The sequence below is a fragment of the Setaria italica genome, chromosome I (assembly GCF_000263155.2).
Source record: "Setaria italica strain Yugu1 chromosome I, Setaria_italica_v2.0, whole genome shotgun sequence".
Classification (NCBI taxonomy): domain Eukaryota; kingdom Viridiplantae; phylum Streptophyta; class Magnoliopsida; order Poales; family Poaceae; genus Setaria; species Setaria italica.
Genome location: NC_028450.1, coordinates 6,012,974 through 6,030,454, shown reverse-complemented (window position 1 = coordinate 6,030,454; position 17,481 = coordinate 6,012,974). Strand labels below are relative to the sequence as shown.

General features: G+C 47.0%; 3 protein-coding genes across 3 annotated transcripts; 2 read left to right on the top strand and 1 right to left on the bottom strand.

Moving 5' to 3' along the window:
- Positions 1–1,678: 1,678 nt before the first annotated feature.
- LOC101761391 (ubiquitin receptor RAD23b) lies at positions 1,679–6,528 on the top strand. Its single transcript, XM_004951639.2, has 13 exons — positions 1,679–1,931; positions 3,102–3,266; positions 3,761–3,799; positions 3,872–3,939; positions 4,041–4,085; positions 4,501–4,672; positions 4,762–4,893; positions 4,968–5,033; positions 5,407–5,454; positions 5,538–5,647; positions 5,838–5,919; positions 6,017–6,150; positions 6,248–6,528. The coding sequence occupies exons 1-12, from the start codon at positions 1,866–1,868 to the stop codon at positions 6,128–6,130; spliced, it is 1,107 nt and encodes a 368-aa protein (XP_004951696.1). The 5' UTR covers positions 1,679–1,865; the 3' UTR covers positions 6,131–6,150; positions 6,248–6,528.
- Positions 6,529–6,764: 236 nt separating this feature from the next.
- On the bottom strand, positions 6,765–9,218 carry LOC101760581 (tubby-like protein 4). The gene is made up of 9 exons (XM_004951638.2): positions 8,477–9,218; positions 8,271–8,382; positions 8,000–8,176; positions 7,831–7,886; positions 7,640–7,742; positions 7,463–7,552; positions 7,291–7,386; positions 7,110–7,177; positions 6,765–7,024 (listed from the first exon to the last, which is right to left on the bottom strand). Exons 1-9 carry the CDS (start codon positions 8,929–8,931, stop codon positions 6,949–6,951), a joined length of 1,233 nt encoding a protein of 410 aa, XP_004951695.1. The 5' UTR covers positions 8,932–9,218; the 3' UTR covers positions 6,765–6,948.
- Positions 9,219–12,592: 3,374 nt separating this feature from the next.
- Positions 12,593–17,001, top strand: LOC101760177 (heptahelical transmembrane protein ADIPOR2). The gene is made up of 4 exons (XM_004951637.2): positions 12,593–13,108; positions 13,238–13,327; positions 14,692–14,737; positions 16,169–17,001. The coding sequence occupies exons 1-4, from the start codon at positions 12,816–12,818 to the stop codon at positions 16,829–16,831; spliced, it is 1,092 nt and encodes a 363-aa protein (XP_004951694.1). The 5' UTR covers positions 12,593–12,815; the 3' UTR covers positions 16,832–17,001.
- The last annotated feature ends 480 nt before the right edge of the window (positions 17,002–17,481 follow it).

Here is a 17,481-nt window from a genome sequence, read left to right as displayed (position 1 = left end):
CACTGAGCTTGTTGATTGCGATGATGCGAAGCCGTCCAATTCGGGGCTCCAATTTAAGGAGCCGCGCTGCGGGTGGCCGCGGAGCTGCTGGGCTTCTCCAATCTCCAGTCACGGTCTCGCTAGTGAAGCGCGTGGGAGTTTTATTGTATTTTTTAAATAAATGATCCCGCCGGACGAAGTGAGTGGGGATCGATCGCCTGTTACGCGCGCGCGTGCAAATTGCGACGAACAGGAACCGGAAGCGGAAGCGATGATCGTCAACGCGGCCGGGCATCAGTCGTCGTCACCGGCGGCGGCGTGTGCCTTAGCTCTGCGACAGTGGAAAATGTGAATCCATATGCTGGATATCTACATTTCTACACGATTCAAGCGGTTTTGGCGTGTATTCGATTGGAAAGGTTCATAAATACTGTAGATCGACCTGCTTGGCAATTTAGCGAGGAGGAGAAGATGCATCTATCCAACAGAGAAGTTGACATACTACGTACCACACTAGCAAGAGAAGCAGAGAAGTTGCGCAACTTTATTTTTTTTTTTAAAAAAAAAGGTTGGACGACGCGGAGATGCTCAGATGCGTGAAGAAGTCAAGAAGGGCCAACTGTCAATGGTGTGCAACCTGCCGATTAGCATAGATGATTAGGAGTTCAGGACATGTGTCAGCTTGAGAGCAGGGTCGCAATCAGGTGGCTCAGTGGCTGAATCACGTGATGGTGTGTGGGCAAATTAAATAATAAAGTAACAACGAGATCAGTGGAAAACTGAGGGGACGTAGACAATGGCAATCCTACATAATAAAGTAGTACTCCTACCACTTGTAGCATTGATATCTTTAATTATTCAAGCAAGGTACCCACTCGGTTCGTTTCAAATTGTAGATAGTTCAATTTATAGGTCTGTGTTAAATCGAATTTCTCTAATTTTTTATCGAGTTTATGTAAAAAAAGATCTGCGCATACAACATCAAATTAATTTCATCGAAATCTAACATGAAATATGTCTTGATAAATCATTTATTTGGTATTGCAGATGTTACTATTTTTTTCTATAAATTTGGTCAAAATTTTGACTTAGGGAAAAATTAAAAATGAACTATAATTGGGAACGAATGGAGTAATGACGTGTGCACATATATTGCCAATTTAGCACCCTTCTAAAGGAATAAATAAGAACAACTGGAGTACGTTATCAAAACACTGATATATATTATCGGAACTACTGGGATGTAATATCCAAATAATTGGAATACACTTTTAAAATATTTATGATGGACATGAGAACAATTAAAACTCCATTATTGAACATTCTAAATTAAACAAATATATCAATTAAAAACAAAAATAGAAAAAAGAGATAAAGCGTACACCCGTACAATATTTAATTAACCAAGACTAAAAATAAGAGATCAAAATCTCTGGGGTCAAATTTCACTAGCTCTTAGCGAAATGAGATAAGAAAGAAAAGAAAAGGACACTGACGAAACAAATATCAAATGAGCCACGGGCTACTTTTGATCTGTTCAGAGGTCAGCCCATTTTAGATCTCAATCACGCTCAACAACTTAGAGAGCCCGCCTATGGGCTTCATATTTTTCTGAGAGCCCATGATCCAGACAGAGATGGGGCAACAGATCCGTCCCAGCCCACACACACTGGACTTGGGGTCCGGTCCACCACCCGCACAGCCCCCCGCCTCTCGCGTTTCAGTTTCTCTCTCTTCTCGCCCCCAAACTCCGGAGGAGCCTTCCGCGCGACGCTCCCCACGGCTCCACCACCCCTAAAACCCTAGACCACTCACGGGAGCGGAGCGGAGGGTGAGCCTCGCCCGCCTCGGATTCCACCCGGCACCGGCGCCAGCCACCCGCCGCCATGCAGCTGACGGTGAAGACCATCAAGGGCGCGAACTTCGAGATCCGGGTGCAGCCCAATGACACGGTGAGCCGTCCCGATCTCCATTTCGTTTTGAAATTTTTACTCATGCTTCGGATGGGGGCGCGTGGTGGTTTCGAGTGGTTGTGGAGCCTCAGATCAACGATTCGCGTTGAGCTGTATCCCGTTTTGACGGGTTTTACGGTGCCAGCGTCGGGGCATTGTTGTGTGCGGTGCGTTCTGAACGGGGAGGATTCTGATTTCTGAGAGCAGCTAGCCGTCTCGCCGGAGATGCGGGTTCCTGTTTCTGTATGCTTTGTTGTTTGTAACTGTTAACGAAATGCAGCAGGGAATGTGATTTCTGTGATGGCGAAGGGGTAGAATATGCACTGGAGAATGAGGTCCGCAGCAAGTGTTCCATGTGGTTTCGGATTTGAAGCTTGTTGTCGCAATCGCTGCCGTTACAGGGTGTTAATGCTGTGCTTGGGATGGTGTAGGCGATTTAGCTTGGAGATGACCGTTTCTCCTTGTATTCTGTTGCTTGCAACTGGTTCAGAGGTGTGAGCACGTGATTATTCATTTATGGTACCGGTCTCTGATGTGTGTGCGGACCATAGCATGTATTTGGCAAGTGCCAGGTCCTAATAGTATCTGTGTATTACTGTTCTGGATTTATTGCGGTATAAATGGTTTTGGCAGTGCTGTACTGCTGCAGGAGAGGGTTGCTAGAGCAAAGTTCAAATAAAAAAGGATTATGATAACCGTTAACCACCTATGACGGAGTTACAGGAGATTGGGCCCACAGTTTCGCTAAAATGAGGAAGTTGGGTTTAAATGAGAAGAACCAAAATCCGTTACAGGAATAGAAGAAATGCACTCTTGGGCCCATTTGAATTTCTTCTTGAAATGCCTGGCAGTACCGTGTTCTTTTTCCATGTCTTCTGCTTCCCTCCACCATCTGAAATGCAGGCATGTCAAGGTCTTATACTCCCTCTGTCCCAAATTGTAGGTCGTTTTGTCATTTTTAGATTCATAGCTTTTGCTATGTATCTAGACACTAGGTGTATAGCAAAATCTATGAATCTAGAAATGCAAAACGACCTACAATTTGGGACAGAGGGAGTATGTATCACGATAGCTTGCTTTCTGTGTTTGTGATCATTAACTCAGTTGAAAGTGTTGTATTGGCATTTGTAATTGTGTCGAGATTCTGCTAACTGTTACCTTTTTTATCAGATTATGGCTGTAAAGCAGAAAATTGAAGAGAAACTAGGAAAAGATAGTTATCCATGGGGTCAACAACTGCTAATTTTCACTGGGAAGATTTTGAAAGATGAGAGTACTTTGGACGAGAATAAAGTCAGCGAAAAAGACTTCCTTGTTGTCATGTCCAGTGGGAAGGTTGTCTTCTAATATTTTTCTTTGCTACATCTCTTAGGAACCTTTTCAGTTAGCTATCATGTTTCCCTGATGTATTTGACTAAAATTCTGGTGTGATAATTATAACAACCTGATGAAAATTTACTAATGCCTATAATACAAACCGTGGTGAAGCAAATGAAATTGACGTACAAAATGTAATAGGTATTCTCCAACAACAATCTGCCTGGAGCATTAATTGGTCTACGTTGATGCTTTGCATTTTTGCTGATCATCTGGCATAGTTTATTCTTCCCTCTTATATAGCAGCTATACTACACAATACTCCTTATATATCACAGTAAAAGAGTACATGATATATGGCAATCCGCATTCTGATGCTGGCTGCTCCTTGAGTGATATGTGTAATGGAGAATATCTAACGGTTACACCATTACATTATTCAATATTTTCCTGCAATGCTTGTACACTTAGTCTGCTTCTTATAAATGCATGATTAACTACTATCTATGCAGAGCAAAATGTCTGGTTCAAGTGGAGCCTCATCTGCCCAGGTAAAGTTATTCCCTTTTGGGATGGAAACACAAAGTACTAGCTTATATACTGACTGCATGAACCATTGCCAGCTCTCAAGCACTCCTGCAACCAGTCAAGCACCTCCTGTAGATGCTCCACGACAAGCTCCTCAACCCCCGTGAGTCTATTGCTGGTGTTTTCTTTTCTGTTTTGCCTCTTCATTTATTTACATACAGTGTTGCTTAAAGTAATGGGATGCATCTTTTATTATTTTTGCAGGGTGGCAGCAACTACAATTTCTCAGCCTGAAGGACCTCCTGCACAGTATGTATCCAGTATTCCAGTTGGCCACTCACATATCTATGCTTTTTGACTCTTTTTTCCACTTAAAATCTCAATATGTGTTTCTATATCTTTGTCATGCAAGAAAAAACTACAATGACCTTCATAGAGAAGTTTTTGTTAAGTCATTTGCAGCATTGGATCATGCATCCTTGCAGAAAAAACCTTCAGAGTGGCAGCAACACACATGCGGTGAAATGAACTAATACTATCATGTGTTTCCAGGGATAACACGGAATAAATATCTTGAACTTCTCCATGAAAATGTAATATGGCCAAGTAGGGGAAGAAGCTGCAAATAATACTGAATTATCAAGAGACACAATGATTATGCTAATGGATGCTTGTTTATTGCATTTAGTGGTTATGCTAATGGATGCTTGTTTCCATTTGTTAGGGCCCCCTCAAACACATATGCAGCATCAAATCTACTATCAGGAAGCAATCTTGACACAATGATTAACCAGCTAATGGAGATGGGTGGGGGCAGTTGGGACAGAGATAAAGTCCAACAGGCTCTTCGTGCTGCTTACAACAACCCAGAACGTGCTGTTGAATACCTGTACTCTGTATGTATTTGTTTTGCCCCTTCACGCTTCTTGAATTGGATCCAGTTTTCTGGTTCTAATAGATGAAATTTGTTTCACTCAAACATTAGGGTATTCCAGTAACAGCTGAAGTTGCCGTTCCTGTTGGTGGTCAAGGTTCAAACACGACTGATCGAGCTCCGACAGGGGAAGCCAGTCTCTCTGGAATTCCAAACACTGCTCCACTAAATCTTTTCCCACAGGTTTACTACTTTCTTGGCTCATTTATTAATACCGCATATTGAAGCATGTGTTGACCAATTAAACAATTTATCAGGGGGGTTCCAATGCTGGAGGTGGTGCTGGAGGTGGACCACTTGATTTTCTTAGAAACAACCAGCAGGTTCTCATTGTTCAAGTTTTGCCATTTAAAGTTTTTAACTATAATTTTCCCTGGCTAAGAAAATATAATATTATAAATACAATGCACCTGTGGGCACGACCTCTTGGCCTTATGCTTATCAATATAGGTGATAAGCTAATGTATTAGTAAGTGGTCACCACGTCATCTTGTCCCTTGTGCGTCGACACTTATTTCCCCATTAGTATTTGCTGTATCATCTTGTGCCTCATCCTGATATGGTGTGAGCGTGAACTTTGTAGAACTTCTCATTAAAACCCTCTGTTTTGGAACGACTAGTACCTGCTTCCTTGTTAGTAAATTAGAAACCTCATTGTTCTAATTAGGAATTAATAGCATCTCGATTATTTTGCAGTTTCAAGCACTTAGAGAAATGGTCCACACAAATCCACAAATCTTGCAGGTTTTGTATTCTTCTTCTGACTTAAAACTCCATGGCTTCATGTGTAGCACCTGTCTAAACATTGTGCTGGTACTGTTTTATAGCCTATGCTCCAGGAATTGAGCAAGCAGAATCCTCAAATTCTAAGGTTGATTCAGGAGAATCATGCTGAGTTCCTTCAGTTACTAAACGAGCCCTTTGAAGGTGGCGAGGGGTAAGCATTCTCTTATTTGCTTGATTTAATTTTTCCCGTTTCATTCTTTCGAGTTCTTTGTCTGCCTTACCGCCACTTGCCAGCTAGTGTTGGTTCATGGTCTGTTGTTGTAAACTCCTGTTCACTGATTTTATATGAATAGATATAGTGATATCTCATTTCTTCTATGCCACTTCCTTGAAATCTCTAGGGACTTCTTAGAACAACCTGAGCAGGATGAAATGCCTCATGCTATCAGTGTTACACCAGAGGAGCAGGAGGCCATTGGACGGGTACTTATATACGACATACTTTAACTCACTACCTGCTTACTGCATGGATATCTGAAATCTCATTATCACATTCTGGCTTCGTTTGCATATATTTCAGCTTGAATCCATGGGGTTTGAGAGAGCACGTGTCATAGTGGCATTCTTTGCCTGCGACAGGAATGAGGAGCTAGCTGCCAACTATCTTCTTGAGCATGCTGGTGAGGAAGATTAAGTGGGAACAGTTTGCATTCGGTGAGAACTCTGCCATTCCCAGGCTGATTTTCTTTCTGTGAACTGATATGTCAAGTAGTTCACATCTGAAGGGTTTTTTTTTTTCAAACTTTGTCAGCCGTTTCTGGACACCTGACCCTAATTGATCTGAGACTGCGGAAGTTCCAAATGACTAAGCAAAGTCGAGATGGAGCTGACACTTTGAATTGATCCCTTGTGCGAGACCTATATTACATGTTGCCTTATACATTTAAATACATGTAAAATTTAAATAGATTGCTTCTGAAGTGCATTTCCATCGTTGCCTTCCGTCTATCTGTAGTGGTAAGCATCAGTTTCAGTCCTGTATGCATAGGGAACATTGGTTTAAGTACAACACAAGTTCGGGGGTGAAGAAAACTACGGCTTGGGAGGACGATGCTGAATCGCCCAAGGATATAACAGGGAGGACAATGAATGTAATGTCATTGCGAATTGCAAAACACTTCCCTCATCCGTGGATGATGGGTGCAGGAGATGTCGAGTCTGTCATCGCTGACAACTGCATGAAATCCATGGACTGAGATGATGGAATGTGGCGCTGGAGTGATGCCTACTCGCTTTCCTAGTAGAGCGTTGGACGAATGCGATAGTCAAGGACTCACTAGCACTTATTTTTATGAAAAAAAGTTATTACTTCATCGATCAAGTAACAAGGCTGCAGAAGGATAAGCGCATTATTATTCAACCCCCTTCTCAAGATGAGAAGGCTGGAAGTACACAATCGCTTAAGCTACACATCAGCTGCAAAAACAAACACTTCTTCCGCGCACGTCTATCTCATAGGGTGCAGCACAGCTTGGAGTCGATCGATGCCAGGCAGATGCAGAACGCTTGGTAACCAGTCAGCGGGTATCTGAAAGACACGTCTTATGGTGAAAATTTTGCTCCAAATGCTAGAGTAGTAAATGGCCAATGAGGCCAACGAAGGTTGAAGTTACCTGAAGTCCATTATGTATTTGGATTTCCCAACTCTACCAAGCTGCAAGACCGTCTGCCTCCCGTTTTCCTGCCAGGCAATGTTGCTTATCTTGTGTCAGTGTGATGACCCTGATTTTTTGTTTTTTGGTGCAGGAACAGTGGTGTTCTTCACATAGCCAACTGGAAGAAATGAAATGTTACCTCCAAGGTCATCTGGAAGTTCTTCACTGATGTCTGTACCCTGTACCCCATCCTTCCTGCCCTCTCCCTGAAGTCTAGTTCATAGCGCTTTGTCATCTGTTATCAACACAAAACATCAGCTTCTCTCTATCTGAAGATGCATCAAACAAGCTGCTGGAAAAAAAAAACATACATGGTTGTAGAAAGGGGCTCTTGAGCATAGCTGGTCAGCTCTGCTCTTCTTCTCCTGCCAGTCCTTTGGGAGTCCACTGATGTGCTGAATCTGCAAATCCCCAGGGCAAAATTCAGCATCACTCCACATTACCGCTGACCGAGTCTTGCAATCCTATCAGCTGAAGAACAAACTGACCTGAGCAGAATTGTTGGCCTTGAGCTGCATGGATTGGCTCTTGGGGATCCATGCTCTCATGCTTCTGAAACTCCCTGTAAGCGTGGTGATGGTAGGGGCAAAGCTGTAGAAATAAAAAAAATTGATGAAGAACCGTCACAGAGAAAATCTATTGATTCCTGAACTGGTTGCCAATGGAGGTCGGATCTTACGCGACAACACCAAGAAGCCGCTTCGACTGGCTCTTCAACTCATCCACCCGGTTCCCCTGCAACAAACCACAGTCATCAATGGCTCAATCTAGACAATCCCAAATTCCCAATCTCCGAGAAGAAATTGACACCGAGAACAGGAAGCTTGAGCTGTGCTTGTGGCCTGTACCTGGCCCCTGATTTGGTACTTGGATCCGACGAGGTTGGCGGCGACCGTGCCGAGGAAGTTCTTGTCGGAGGTGCAGAAGATGCCGTCCTGGTTCTGCGCCACGATGAACTCCGACCTCCCCCTCCTCCTCCGGTGCCGCGCCACCGCCAGCTTCCGGTCCTGACGCCCCTGCCCCTCCTGCGCCATTCCACAAACAAAAAATCAGTCTCGAATTGCTGTGGCATCGCCTTACAGTTGCAGATTGGAAACGCAGCTCGGAGGCCATCCTCACGTTGGTGTAGAGGGAGTAGAGCGCGACTCCTCTGGCGCCGGTGGCCGCCTCCCTGGCGATGACGCAGGTGCACCGCCCGACGTCCTGCGGCAGAGGCCTGCACAGGAGCGCCCTGCAAGCATGGGGAGGGAGGGGGGCATTAGAACTAGCTGCTCCGTGCTCCGCGGCGGCGGCGGAGGAGGGAACGGCCGGACGGGACGGCGTACCTGTTGGGGAGCGTGGCCCAGGAGGATGCCGGCGCGGACTCGCTGTCGGAGAGGTCCCACGCCTCGTATGACGAGGACGGCGGCGGGAGCAGCTCCCTGCCCCTCGGCCCCACGAGCACGGGCGGCGCCCCCGCAGCCGCAGCCGCCTCCGTCGACTCGTCCTTCATCCGGAGCTGCAGCGACGACGACTTCAGCGGCGGCGTCGGCGCCACCGCCGGTGCCGGCCTCGCGGGCTTCGACAGCTCAGCAGCAGCCGCAGCCGTAGCCGCAGTTGCAGCTTTCTCCTTCTGCTCTTTCCCGTTCCCGAGGCTCTTCGGACCGAGGTTCTCCTTCTCCGCGGATGCCAGCCCGCGCCTCGCCGTCGCCGGAGACGGAGCCGCAGGGGCGTTGCTGCTCCGGGGGCGCAGCGGCTCCCTCTTGGGGTTGGGCGTCGTGGTGGTGGTGGCCGTCGCCATCCGTGGCCTGACGAGGCTGCAGGCGAGCTGGAACGGGGTGCGGTGGACAGTGGAGTCACTAGTGGGCGATTTGTCGTTTATTGGTGGTGATTTGGAGGGAGGATTTAAATTTGAAGCCGGGGAGAGGCGAGCTGGTGGGCGATGGGCCGTGCCTTTGCTGGCTTTGTGGTGGTAACGGTCGCCGCCTCGGGAACCGGGCTCCGCCGGTTATCTTTTGGACCTCTATTCGTGCTGATTTGAATGGTGCGGTCGCCGGATGTTTGAAAATCACAAGGCATTGTGAGTGTTCCGTAAGGATATGTTCTGTGGGTGTTTAATAGCAGGTGCTAAATTTTAAATACGTGCCACATCGGATGTTCGGATCCAAATAGCTTCCGCTATTCAAGAGCAATAAGCTCCCCAAACGGATCATTTTTTTTTTCGGCATATTAGAACAAGTTCCTCAATATGAGCATCTTTGAGGCTTACTGCTCCTCAAACAGGGGAGAAAACAGACGAGGAATATCTACATGGTTCCAGGTGTAGAAATGCCAAATGTTCTTTTGAATGAGGTTTTCTGGCTTGATACAACTGCCAAAAAATTAGCGGCTTGTTTCGGTCGCTCGCTCTTGCGGCTCTGCCATCTCCCAGGGCGCTTCAGTAGCTACAGTGACTGAAAAGCGAGCAGTAAAATAAATGAAGTTGACGTGCACGATACGAGGTGGGGTGTACTCTTCTACTCCAGCGCGCGGGAACGTGACGCTGACGCCTCCGCATTTGACATCGCTGACCCCCCAGCTTTTTGTCTCGAGCTGCTACAATGGCAGGTCGGTCGCCTTTCTTTTATGGTGCAAGTACGAGAGCGAGCCGGTTTGGGCCTCACCCGATTTTGGACAACCAAAATCAATGTGACAGCACTGTAGAATATTGTAGCATTTCATTTGTATTTATAAATTATTGTCTAAATATTAACTAATTAGGCTCAAAAGATTCGTCTCGAAAGTACAACAAAACTGTGTAATTAGTTTTTAATTTCGTCTACATTCAGTACTCCATGCATGTACCGTAAGTTTGATGTGATGGGGAATTTTCTTTTTGCATAGTGCTAAAGTTGAGATTCTAAACAAGGTCTTGGAAGCAGTACAAGGAAGACCCCTGTGTTTTAACTGAAACGCGCGACTTGTTCAGGCTTAAAATTTGAACGCGTCTTGCAAACCTTGCCGCTGCGCCGAGTAGTAACTATCTGCAATTTTTATATAGAGAGAGAGAGCACGAGAGGATGCTATTGTACTTGGGCCGACTAAAGCTGTATGGGCTTCAAGTTCCATTTGGGCTCTTTTACGCGGAGTGAGCTTGTGGGCCTAGATTGTTGGTCCAATTTTCTGTCAGCAGGAAAAGCATTTAAAATAACCTGCAGCAGGAAATAATTTGATTTTTTTTTCTTGCGACAAGAGCTGCGTGACGAGGAACGTAGGATTGTCCTGCCGCCAAGTAAGCAGTGGAGTGACGTCTCCTATTGTCTGCGCCCAACGCACAAAAGTCACCATGCGTTCCTACCTACGTGGCACTCCGACCATATTTTAGGTTTCGTCTTCGTCCACCCCTTATCAGTAGTTTGGTGAGTTTGCCAAACGTTGGAGCGACAAGGCATGAATTTTTTATTTGCTTGTTTCCTAGTCTCCTGGATCATGACTGTCCGGTTGAGTTTCATTTTCAAACGTGCACTCAACCGGCGCCTATGTCGGCCTGTTCACTTCAGCTTATTCAGCTGGCTTATCAGCCACCAAACAGTGTTTTCCTCTTACAACAAATCAGTCGTTTCAGCTTTTCAGTCGGCTTATAAGCTGAAGCGAACACGTCATGTGTCGCATTGCCCCGGTAAAGAGGAAAAACAACCATTTGAGTAACGCATTTTTGCCAACGAAAGAAAGGAGTGGCTGCGAGTAGCAGCAAAAATAACCATGGTAGTTGTGTGTGACCGAGCCGTGCATGTTTTTACATCCATCTGGCATTCACGTACAAGTTACGTATGATGGTACAATGGTATTTATTGTATACATATAATGGCATTTATCGTATGCGTCTTATTTTACATTTTTCTCATTTTAATTCTCAATTTGCGATCTATTTGTCAAAGTTAGAGCTGCTTCGTGGATGGGAGCTCAGCAACGATGACCCATTAGATCCGATAAGTGGTTTTATTTTTTTGCTTTGATGCGGATACCAAACCGTAATGATTTTTTTCTCGTTTGTCGCGGTGGTGATCTCAATGTTTATCGTCTTGTGTTAGTTGTTGCAGTGGTGACGCCTTACTGTTGTGGTTGCGAATTAGTCGTGCTCAGCGGATAGTAAGGAGTGAGTTGTTTTTAGTTGTGCTCTGTGCTGTAATCCTGAACAAATTACCATGATAATTGTCCGTCCCCACCCTAAAAGTTACATGGTTTTTGGACCTAGTTTTACTTATAAATTGAATCTATATTCCTTTTATTCTAGCAATATCATGGGTGAAGTGTCTAACGTACTTTAGATTTTCAAGATGGAACAAAGCCACGTATATCACACATTTTATGAGACCCATCACTCCAGGAATAAAGGCACCCGGGTCAAGGTAAGCCTCTGGCACCTCCAATTTTTTATGTGTTCGCAACGAAATCCTTAATAGCAAATGTCTAATTCCCGCTTGCAAATATTTGGTTATAGCTCTTTTGCGGTTTTACCTTTTCATGAAACTTTTTTTTAGCTCCGTTCCTGCATCACAGCGACGTCCCTCGTAATCATGAAACGGCACACATGCCGTGCCATACGTATCATGCATTATCACACACAGGTGGCCAATATTGCTTATTTAAGCATAATACCGAGAGAACACTTGAATCATGTGACCTCAAGAGCATATACAAAAGTACACGCCTGCCTCTTTTTATCTACCCAAACAATCCCATGAATGCGACCTAGAGAGCATATACAAAAGTACACGCCGCTCCATATTGTTAACATTTACCATGGGATTAGGTTAAGACGAGATCACTCAACTATAGATGCATGATGCTTCGATTTAATTCATAATGAGATCAGGTCGTGTGACCATTCACTATTAATGCAAGAAAATAATAGTTAGGACTCAACCATCCAAAGAGGATGACCTAACTTTGTAGATGTTATCATGTTAACAATAGAGCTTCATATAGAGAGAGCTGTTTTACACATCACAAGCACCAAGAGCGTGTGTTTTTGTGCTCGTGCAAACAAGGTACGTCTCTACGACTAGTACCGACAAAAGCCAACTAGTTGTTGTGTTTTATAAGTCACGACAAACTTATCGATAGCGTCTTCTATATTGGATCAATGTATCACACCTTACATCCACTCAGGTGGTTCATACGTAAGCATACCTACTCACCGCTACATGTTAAAGCACCGTGACGGAACCATCCTCGAAACCAACGCAAAATGCTCATGTTACTAAAAAATGAAAAAAAAGACTTGCACCACTCACTAAAAAAAAGAACATACCAACCATTAAACAAAAAAATTAATAAGCACGGAAAAGCCATAGGCCGACTGATCTATCCACCGGCCGAGATCGCCCGCTGCCGTGCCCCAGTGGGCGCAGCGCATCCAAGAAAAGCGCGCACGTCCCCCCCTCTATAAGACGGGTCACGAAGCAGAACGCAGCGGGAAAGTGTGTGCGCGACAGAGGAAATCCATGTGCCCGGCTCGTCGCTGCCACGCCCCCGCAACCCCACCCGCGCGCGCGCTCCCCGCCAAGATTTGCCACCTATAACCCCCCGTCCCCGTGCTCCCCTCGCCGCGCGCTCCGGCCTTCCCCCCTTCCTCCGGGCGCAGCGCGCGGCCAGATACACCCACCCACCCACACACACACACACCGCGCGCGCGCAGGTCGGATGGGAGCCGCGACCACGACGACCGCGACGAAGCGGAGCCGCGCGGCGGGCGGGAGGCAGCAGCAGCAGGAGACGGCGGCGGCGGCGGCGGCCATGGCGCGTCCGGGCGCGGCGGAGGCGGAGGCGGCGGCTCGGCGGCGAAGGCCGCGGCCGCGGCTGGTCGGGTACGAGGAGCTGCCCGATTACCTCCAGGACAACGAGTTCATCCGCGGCCACTACCGCGCCGAGTGGCCCATCCGCGACGCGCTCCTCAGCGCCTTCGCCTGGCACAACGAGACCCTCAACGTCTGGACGTGCGTGCCCTCTCTCCCTCTCTTTCCCCAGATTCGATTCCTCGCGTCCGATCCCCTTCCCCTCCTCGAATGGCGACTGATCGATCGATTCCCTTCGTGTTCGGTTTGTTTTTCTTTTGTTCCCCGCAGGCATCTGGGAGGGTTCCTGCTGTTCCTGGCGCTCGCCGTCGCCGGAGGGGCGAGGGAGGCCGCCGACGAGGCCGCGCCGGGGATCATGAGGTAAATTTTCGTGCGCGTGCACATGGCTCGTTTCCCTTTTCTGCACTTCTTAAATGAACTCGCGCGGTGTTCTTGTTCGATCCTTAGAAAAAGTCCCCTGTTTTCAATCCGTTCCAGCGTGATTACCGGGCGCTAGAACCTTGAAAGGGTCTGCCACTCTGTCTGCCTCTGTTCGTCGATTGTCATGTCATGTGACGAATTTGCTGTGGTGCCCCCTTGAGTTGTCTGTATTTACAATCACCGTGTCTTACGTAAAAAGCCTCCACTTTACAACAAATTTGTTCACGCTAGCTGGCAAATGCCGTTGTGGATGTATTTATATGATGTCACTAGAGCTAGAAAGGTGAACCGTATACGAATATGTTATGTGCATGCATAACACATTTTAGCGTTACGGTAAATGTGGCATTGATCGCTACTATATTGACTTATGGCGTGAAACAACCATCGAAATTCAATGCAGTGTCTTCCTTTGGCACGAGCATTGTGGAAGTAGTTGCTCTGATGTAGTCGTACAACATGGTGTGGTTATTGACAAACGAGACCACACTCAAAGGGCTCACATAACTCACGATGCAGCCATGTCAAAGGATCTCTCTCTATGCACCACATTCTTAAACATTGAAATGATTTTTTGCCCCTTTTTTTGTATAACTCAGAATAGACACACAATGGTCCACGTATGGCGGAAACCATGTAGGTGTAAATCAAAGCTGTGGGAGTGATTAATGTGTGCTTGAATGATGAAATGGTCCATTTTCATGTTTTATCATGTTGCAGCTAAAGCTTTCACTACCGCAAGTTTATAAAAAGAAGAATAGCAAGAAATTTTGTTCACGCTTAGCTAGCAGTCTAGCACCTTCCACCATAGATGTGTTTCTATGATTGCACTTGAGACATAAGAGTCCCGCGTGGCCGCATACAGTGTTTATGAACCACCTGGAAACAAGTTCCACACATACATATGGCACATCGATATTATATCTCATGACTGTGTGAGTTTAGCATCGAGCAATATTTCGTAGTGGAAATTATCTAGGCTAATGAAATTGATTGCAAAGTATTGAACATGCAAGTCCTCTAAAGACTTGATAGCCCATTGGCAAGGTTCGAGAACAAGGACGTGAGTGTGGCTTGGTCCACCTCTTTTATTTGGTTACTATTTAGGCTGAGTAAATTTGATAGAGAAGGAGTAGCAATATGCAAATCCAACAGCTTTGGATGGAAATTTGAATTTTGTCAGGGGCCCCTGTGTGAACAAGAAATATGCCACGATTCCGTTCCACCAAAGCGCCGACCTAGTACTTTGCTCTTTTCTTCACGCGAGGCCCACATTAATTCTGCACCATCCATTTGTCTCGCAGGTTCGTGGTCGGATCGGCTAACGCTTCCTGGGACAGCGACCATTCGGTAAGCAACTAGTAATTACCAAACTTAATCGCTCTATTTTTTTTGGATCACTCCGGGTACTGCATTTTTTTTCTTCTAAATCCTTGTTCCCTTGGCAAATTGCTGTTGATTCTGCTCCATCTCCACTGAATAGGTTTAAAAACTTTTAGGAATTGCAGTGTAGGTTCCTTCTGCAAATTAAAGTATGCAACACCTGTAACAGACAGCACTAGCCAAACTGACAAGGTAAATCATGGAACTGTTGCGTATGCAAAGATGCCAGGAAAGCTTTAGTTGACTGGGATTGTATGAACTAATGAATGATTGCGGTTGCATTTTTAATGGGTTTTGGTTGCATCAGCAAAATGCTTATTCAGAACTAGATTACGCTTTTAGTAAGTAATTTAGTCTGAGACCTGTGCCATACTGCCATCACGGCAGTCGGCAGGAAAGAGACATGGACAGCCGTCGAGCTGTTCATGAGCAGTAGATTGTAAGCCAATGACTTTGCAGGGGGCACGCCCACATGGTCATCCTTGTCCTAGCTCTCTGAATCCTGCGCGAGCACACGACCAGAAACACAGAAGATGCCCTGCTATTCACGATTTGTACTAGCAATGCAACATATGGGCATCAGAATTCAGAATTGTCCTGTCTCTTGGTTCCTTGTGCTCTTGTTTGGATGCTGGCAATTTTGATTCGAATCATTATCCTCAAATGAAGCTCCATGATCCAAACACCCACCAAAATTCAAGAGATGATCGATGGTTCAAGCACCATCGACTAACCTAAGCACTGAAACCCAAATTCTTGGTAGATTGCAACCGACCAACGAATCAACCAGACCATGAATACAAGCAACCATGTTTAGTACTGTACCTGCACTCATCCTGTATGACCTCTTCTTGATAATCGATTTGGGCTTATCTGTTGGCATTGTTCGCTTCACATTGCAAACCAGAGAAGTAGGGTTTAAAGCGTAGATCCTTTTGCAACATGTTTACGTTTTCTCCTGGTGATGCCATGATACGATACTCGCAAATGAGAAATGACAGTGACACCGGCGAAAAGAGCAGAGGCTTTTCTTGGCCAATGCTCGCTCCACTTGAATGGTCACTACTCACTTGTGAGACAAAAACCAATTGACTATCGACAGCCTTAATCTTCAAAAGAAAAAAAAAACTATCGACATCCTAGTGGATATAAAAGTCATTTTATTCCTGATCTTGTTTGATATAATGATTTTATCCTTCTTGTGCAGCAAAGAATGAATACCTTTTGACACTTTACAGTATAAAACCATCTACATTTTCTGATCTGTTCACACGCAGAAAATCTATGCGAAACAGTTTAGTTCCAGAAGAAAACTAGAAAAAAGAAAAAAAATTGCTTGAGCATTTGCAGACGAGCTTTGCTGTAACCATGAGCTGACGCTGCTTTGTTCGCCTGCAGGGCCTGCCGGGTCATGACGCCGGGGCGGCGGCGCTGTCGTCCGGCGTGCCGCAGTGGCCGCGGATGGTGTTCCTGCTGGGCGCCATGTCGTGCCTGGCCATCAGCGCAACGGCGCACCTTCTGGCGTGCCACTCGCGCCGCGCCACCGCGGTGTTCTGGCAGCTCGACTACGCGGGCATCTCCGTGATGATCGTGGCCTCCTTCGTTCCCCCCGTCTACTACGCCTTCCTCTGCCACCCGGGCGCGCGCGCCGCCTACCTCTCCGGCATCACGGCGTTGGGTGTGCTCGTGGTCGGCGCGCTGCTGTCGCCGTCGTGCTCGTCCCCGCGCTACCGCCGGCTCCGCGCGTCGCTGTTCCTGGCCATGGGCCTGTCGGGGGTGCTCCCGGCGCTGCACGCGCTGTGGCTCAACTGGGGCCACCCCGCGTGCTACCTGGCCCTGGGGCTCGAGGTCGCCATGGGGCTCGCCTACGCCGCCGGGGCGTGGGTCTACGTCAGCCGCGTGCCGGAGCGGTGGCGCCCCGGGGTGTTCGACGTCGTGGGCCACAGCCACCAGATCTTCCACGTGCTCGTGCTCGTCGGCGCCGCCACGCACTACGTGGCCGTCGCCGTGCTCATCCACTGGCGGGAGAAGGTGGCCGCCGCCTGTGTCGCCGCGCCGTGAATCAAGAAGCCATTGGGGTTGATTCAACAACCGTTCGAATGGACGAATGGAGTAGTTGCAGTTGCAGCATAGGTGTCAGCTCTAGAGTTTGAGTGTGATCCTGTGAACTGATCCTTCGATGCTTTTTTAAGTTAATGATGGGATGATTTTATGGAGGTTGATTTATGAGATTGCTCTGTCTAGTGCCATGAATTTGCAGGTGTAAGATTGCAGGGTCAGTGACTCGGTGTAGCCTTTGAGGTTGAGCTAAAAATGGCGCCGGCGCAGGACGGCTGCACGGGCGTCTTGTCCTGGGGCTCCTCAGCACGGCGGTTAGGTGGGCAGGACAAGTATCCCCTTCTCCGATCCGCCGGAGTCATGGCGCCGTGGGCAAGCGCCTCCGCCGCGAACCCCGATTCCTTCAAATTGACCCCCTTGCAACCGCCAATCGGACATCACGCAGTGAGACAGACGTCGCCTCTCTTCGCCGCAGTTCATCCGCCGGCCGTTCACCGGCCTCCCCCTGCTTCAATCCGCCGCCGGAAACGAAGACGGAAAACAGGGGCCTATTTGAAAATTATTTGGATCGCGACAATTAATCACGATCCATTTTAGGGGGCTATTTTGGATCGCGACTATTAATCGCGATACAATTTGGAGGGCTATTTGCA

Coding starts and splice junctions, on each gene's coding strand:
- LOC101761391 (XM_004951639.2), top strand. CDS start 1,866: ATGCAGCTGACGGTGAAGACCATCAAGGGCGCGAACTTCGAGATCCGG. Junction 3,940..4,040: donor CGACAAGCTCCTCAACCCCC/GTGAGTCTATTG, acceptor TTATTTTTGCAG/GGTGGCAGCAACTACAATTT. Junction 4,673..4,761: donor CTGTTGAATACCTGTACTCT/GTATGTATTTGT, acceptor CTCAAACATTAG/GGTATTCCAGTAACAGCTGA.
- LOC101760581 (XM_004951638.2), bottom strand. CDS start 8,931: ATGGCGACGGCCACCACCACCACGACGCCCAACCCCAAGAGGGAGCCG. Junction 8,383..8,476: donor TGGGCCACGCTCCCCAACAG/GTACGCCGTCCC, acceptor CCATGCTTGCAG/GGCGCTCCTGTGCAGGCCTC. Junction 7,387..7,462: donor GAGCCCCTTTCTACAACCAT/GTATGTTTTTTT, acceptor TGTTGATAACAG/ATGACAAAGCGCTATGAACT.
- LOC101760177 (XM_004951637.2), top strand. CDS start 12,816: ATGGGAGCCGCGACCACGACGACCGCGACGAAGCGGAGCCGCGCGGCG. Junction 13,109..13,237: donor GAGACCCTCAACGTCTGGAC/GTGCGTGCCCTC, acceptor TGTTCCCCGCAG/GCATCTGGGAGGGTTCCTGC. Junction 14,738..16,168: donor CCTGGGACAGCGACCATTCG/GTAAGCAACTAG, acceptor GTTCGCCTGCAG/GGCCTGCCGGGTCATGACGC.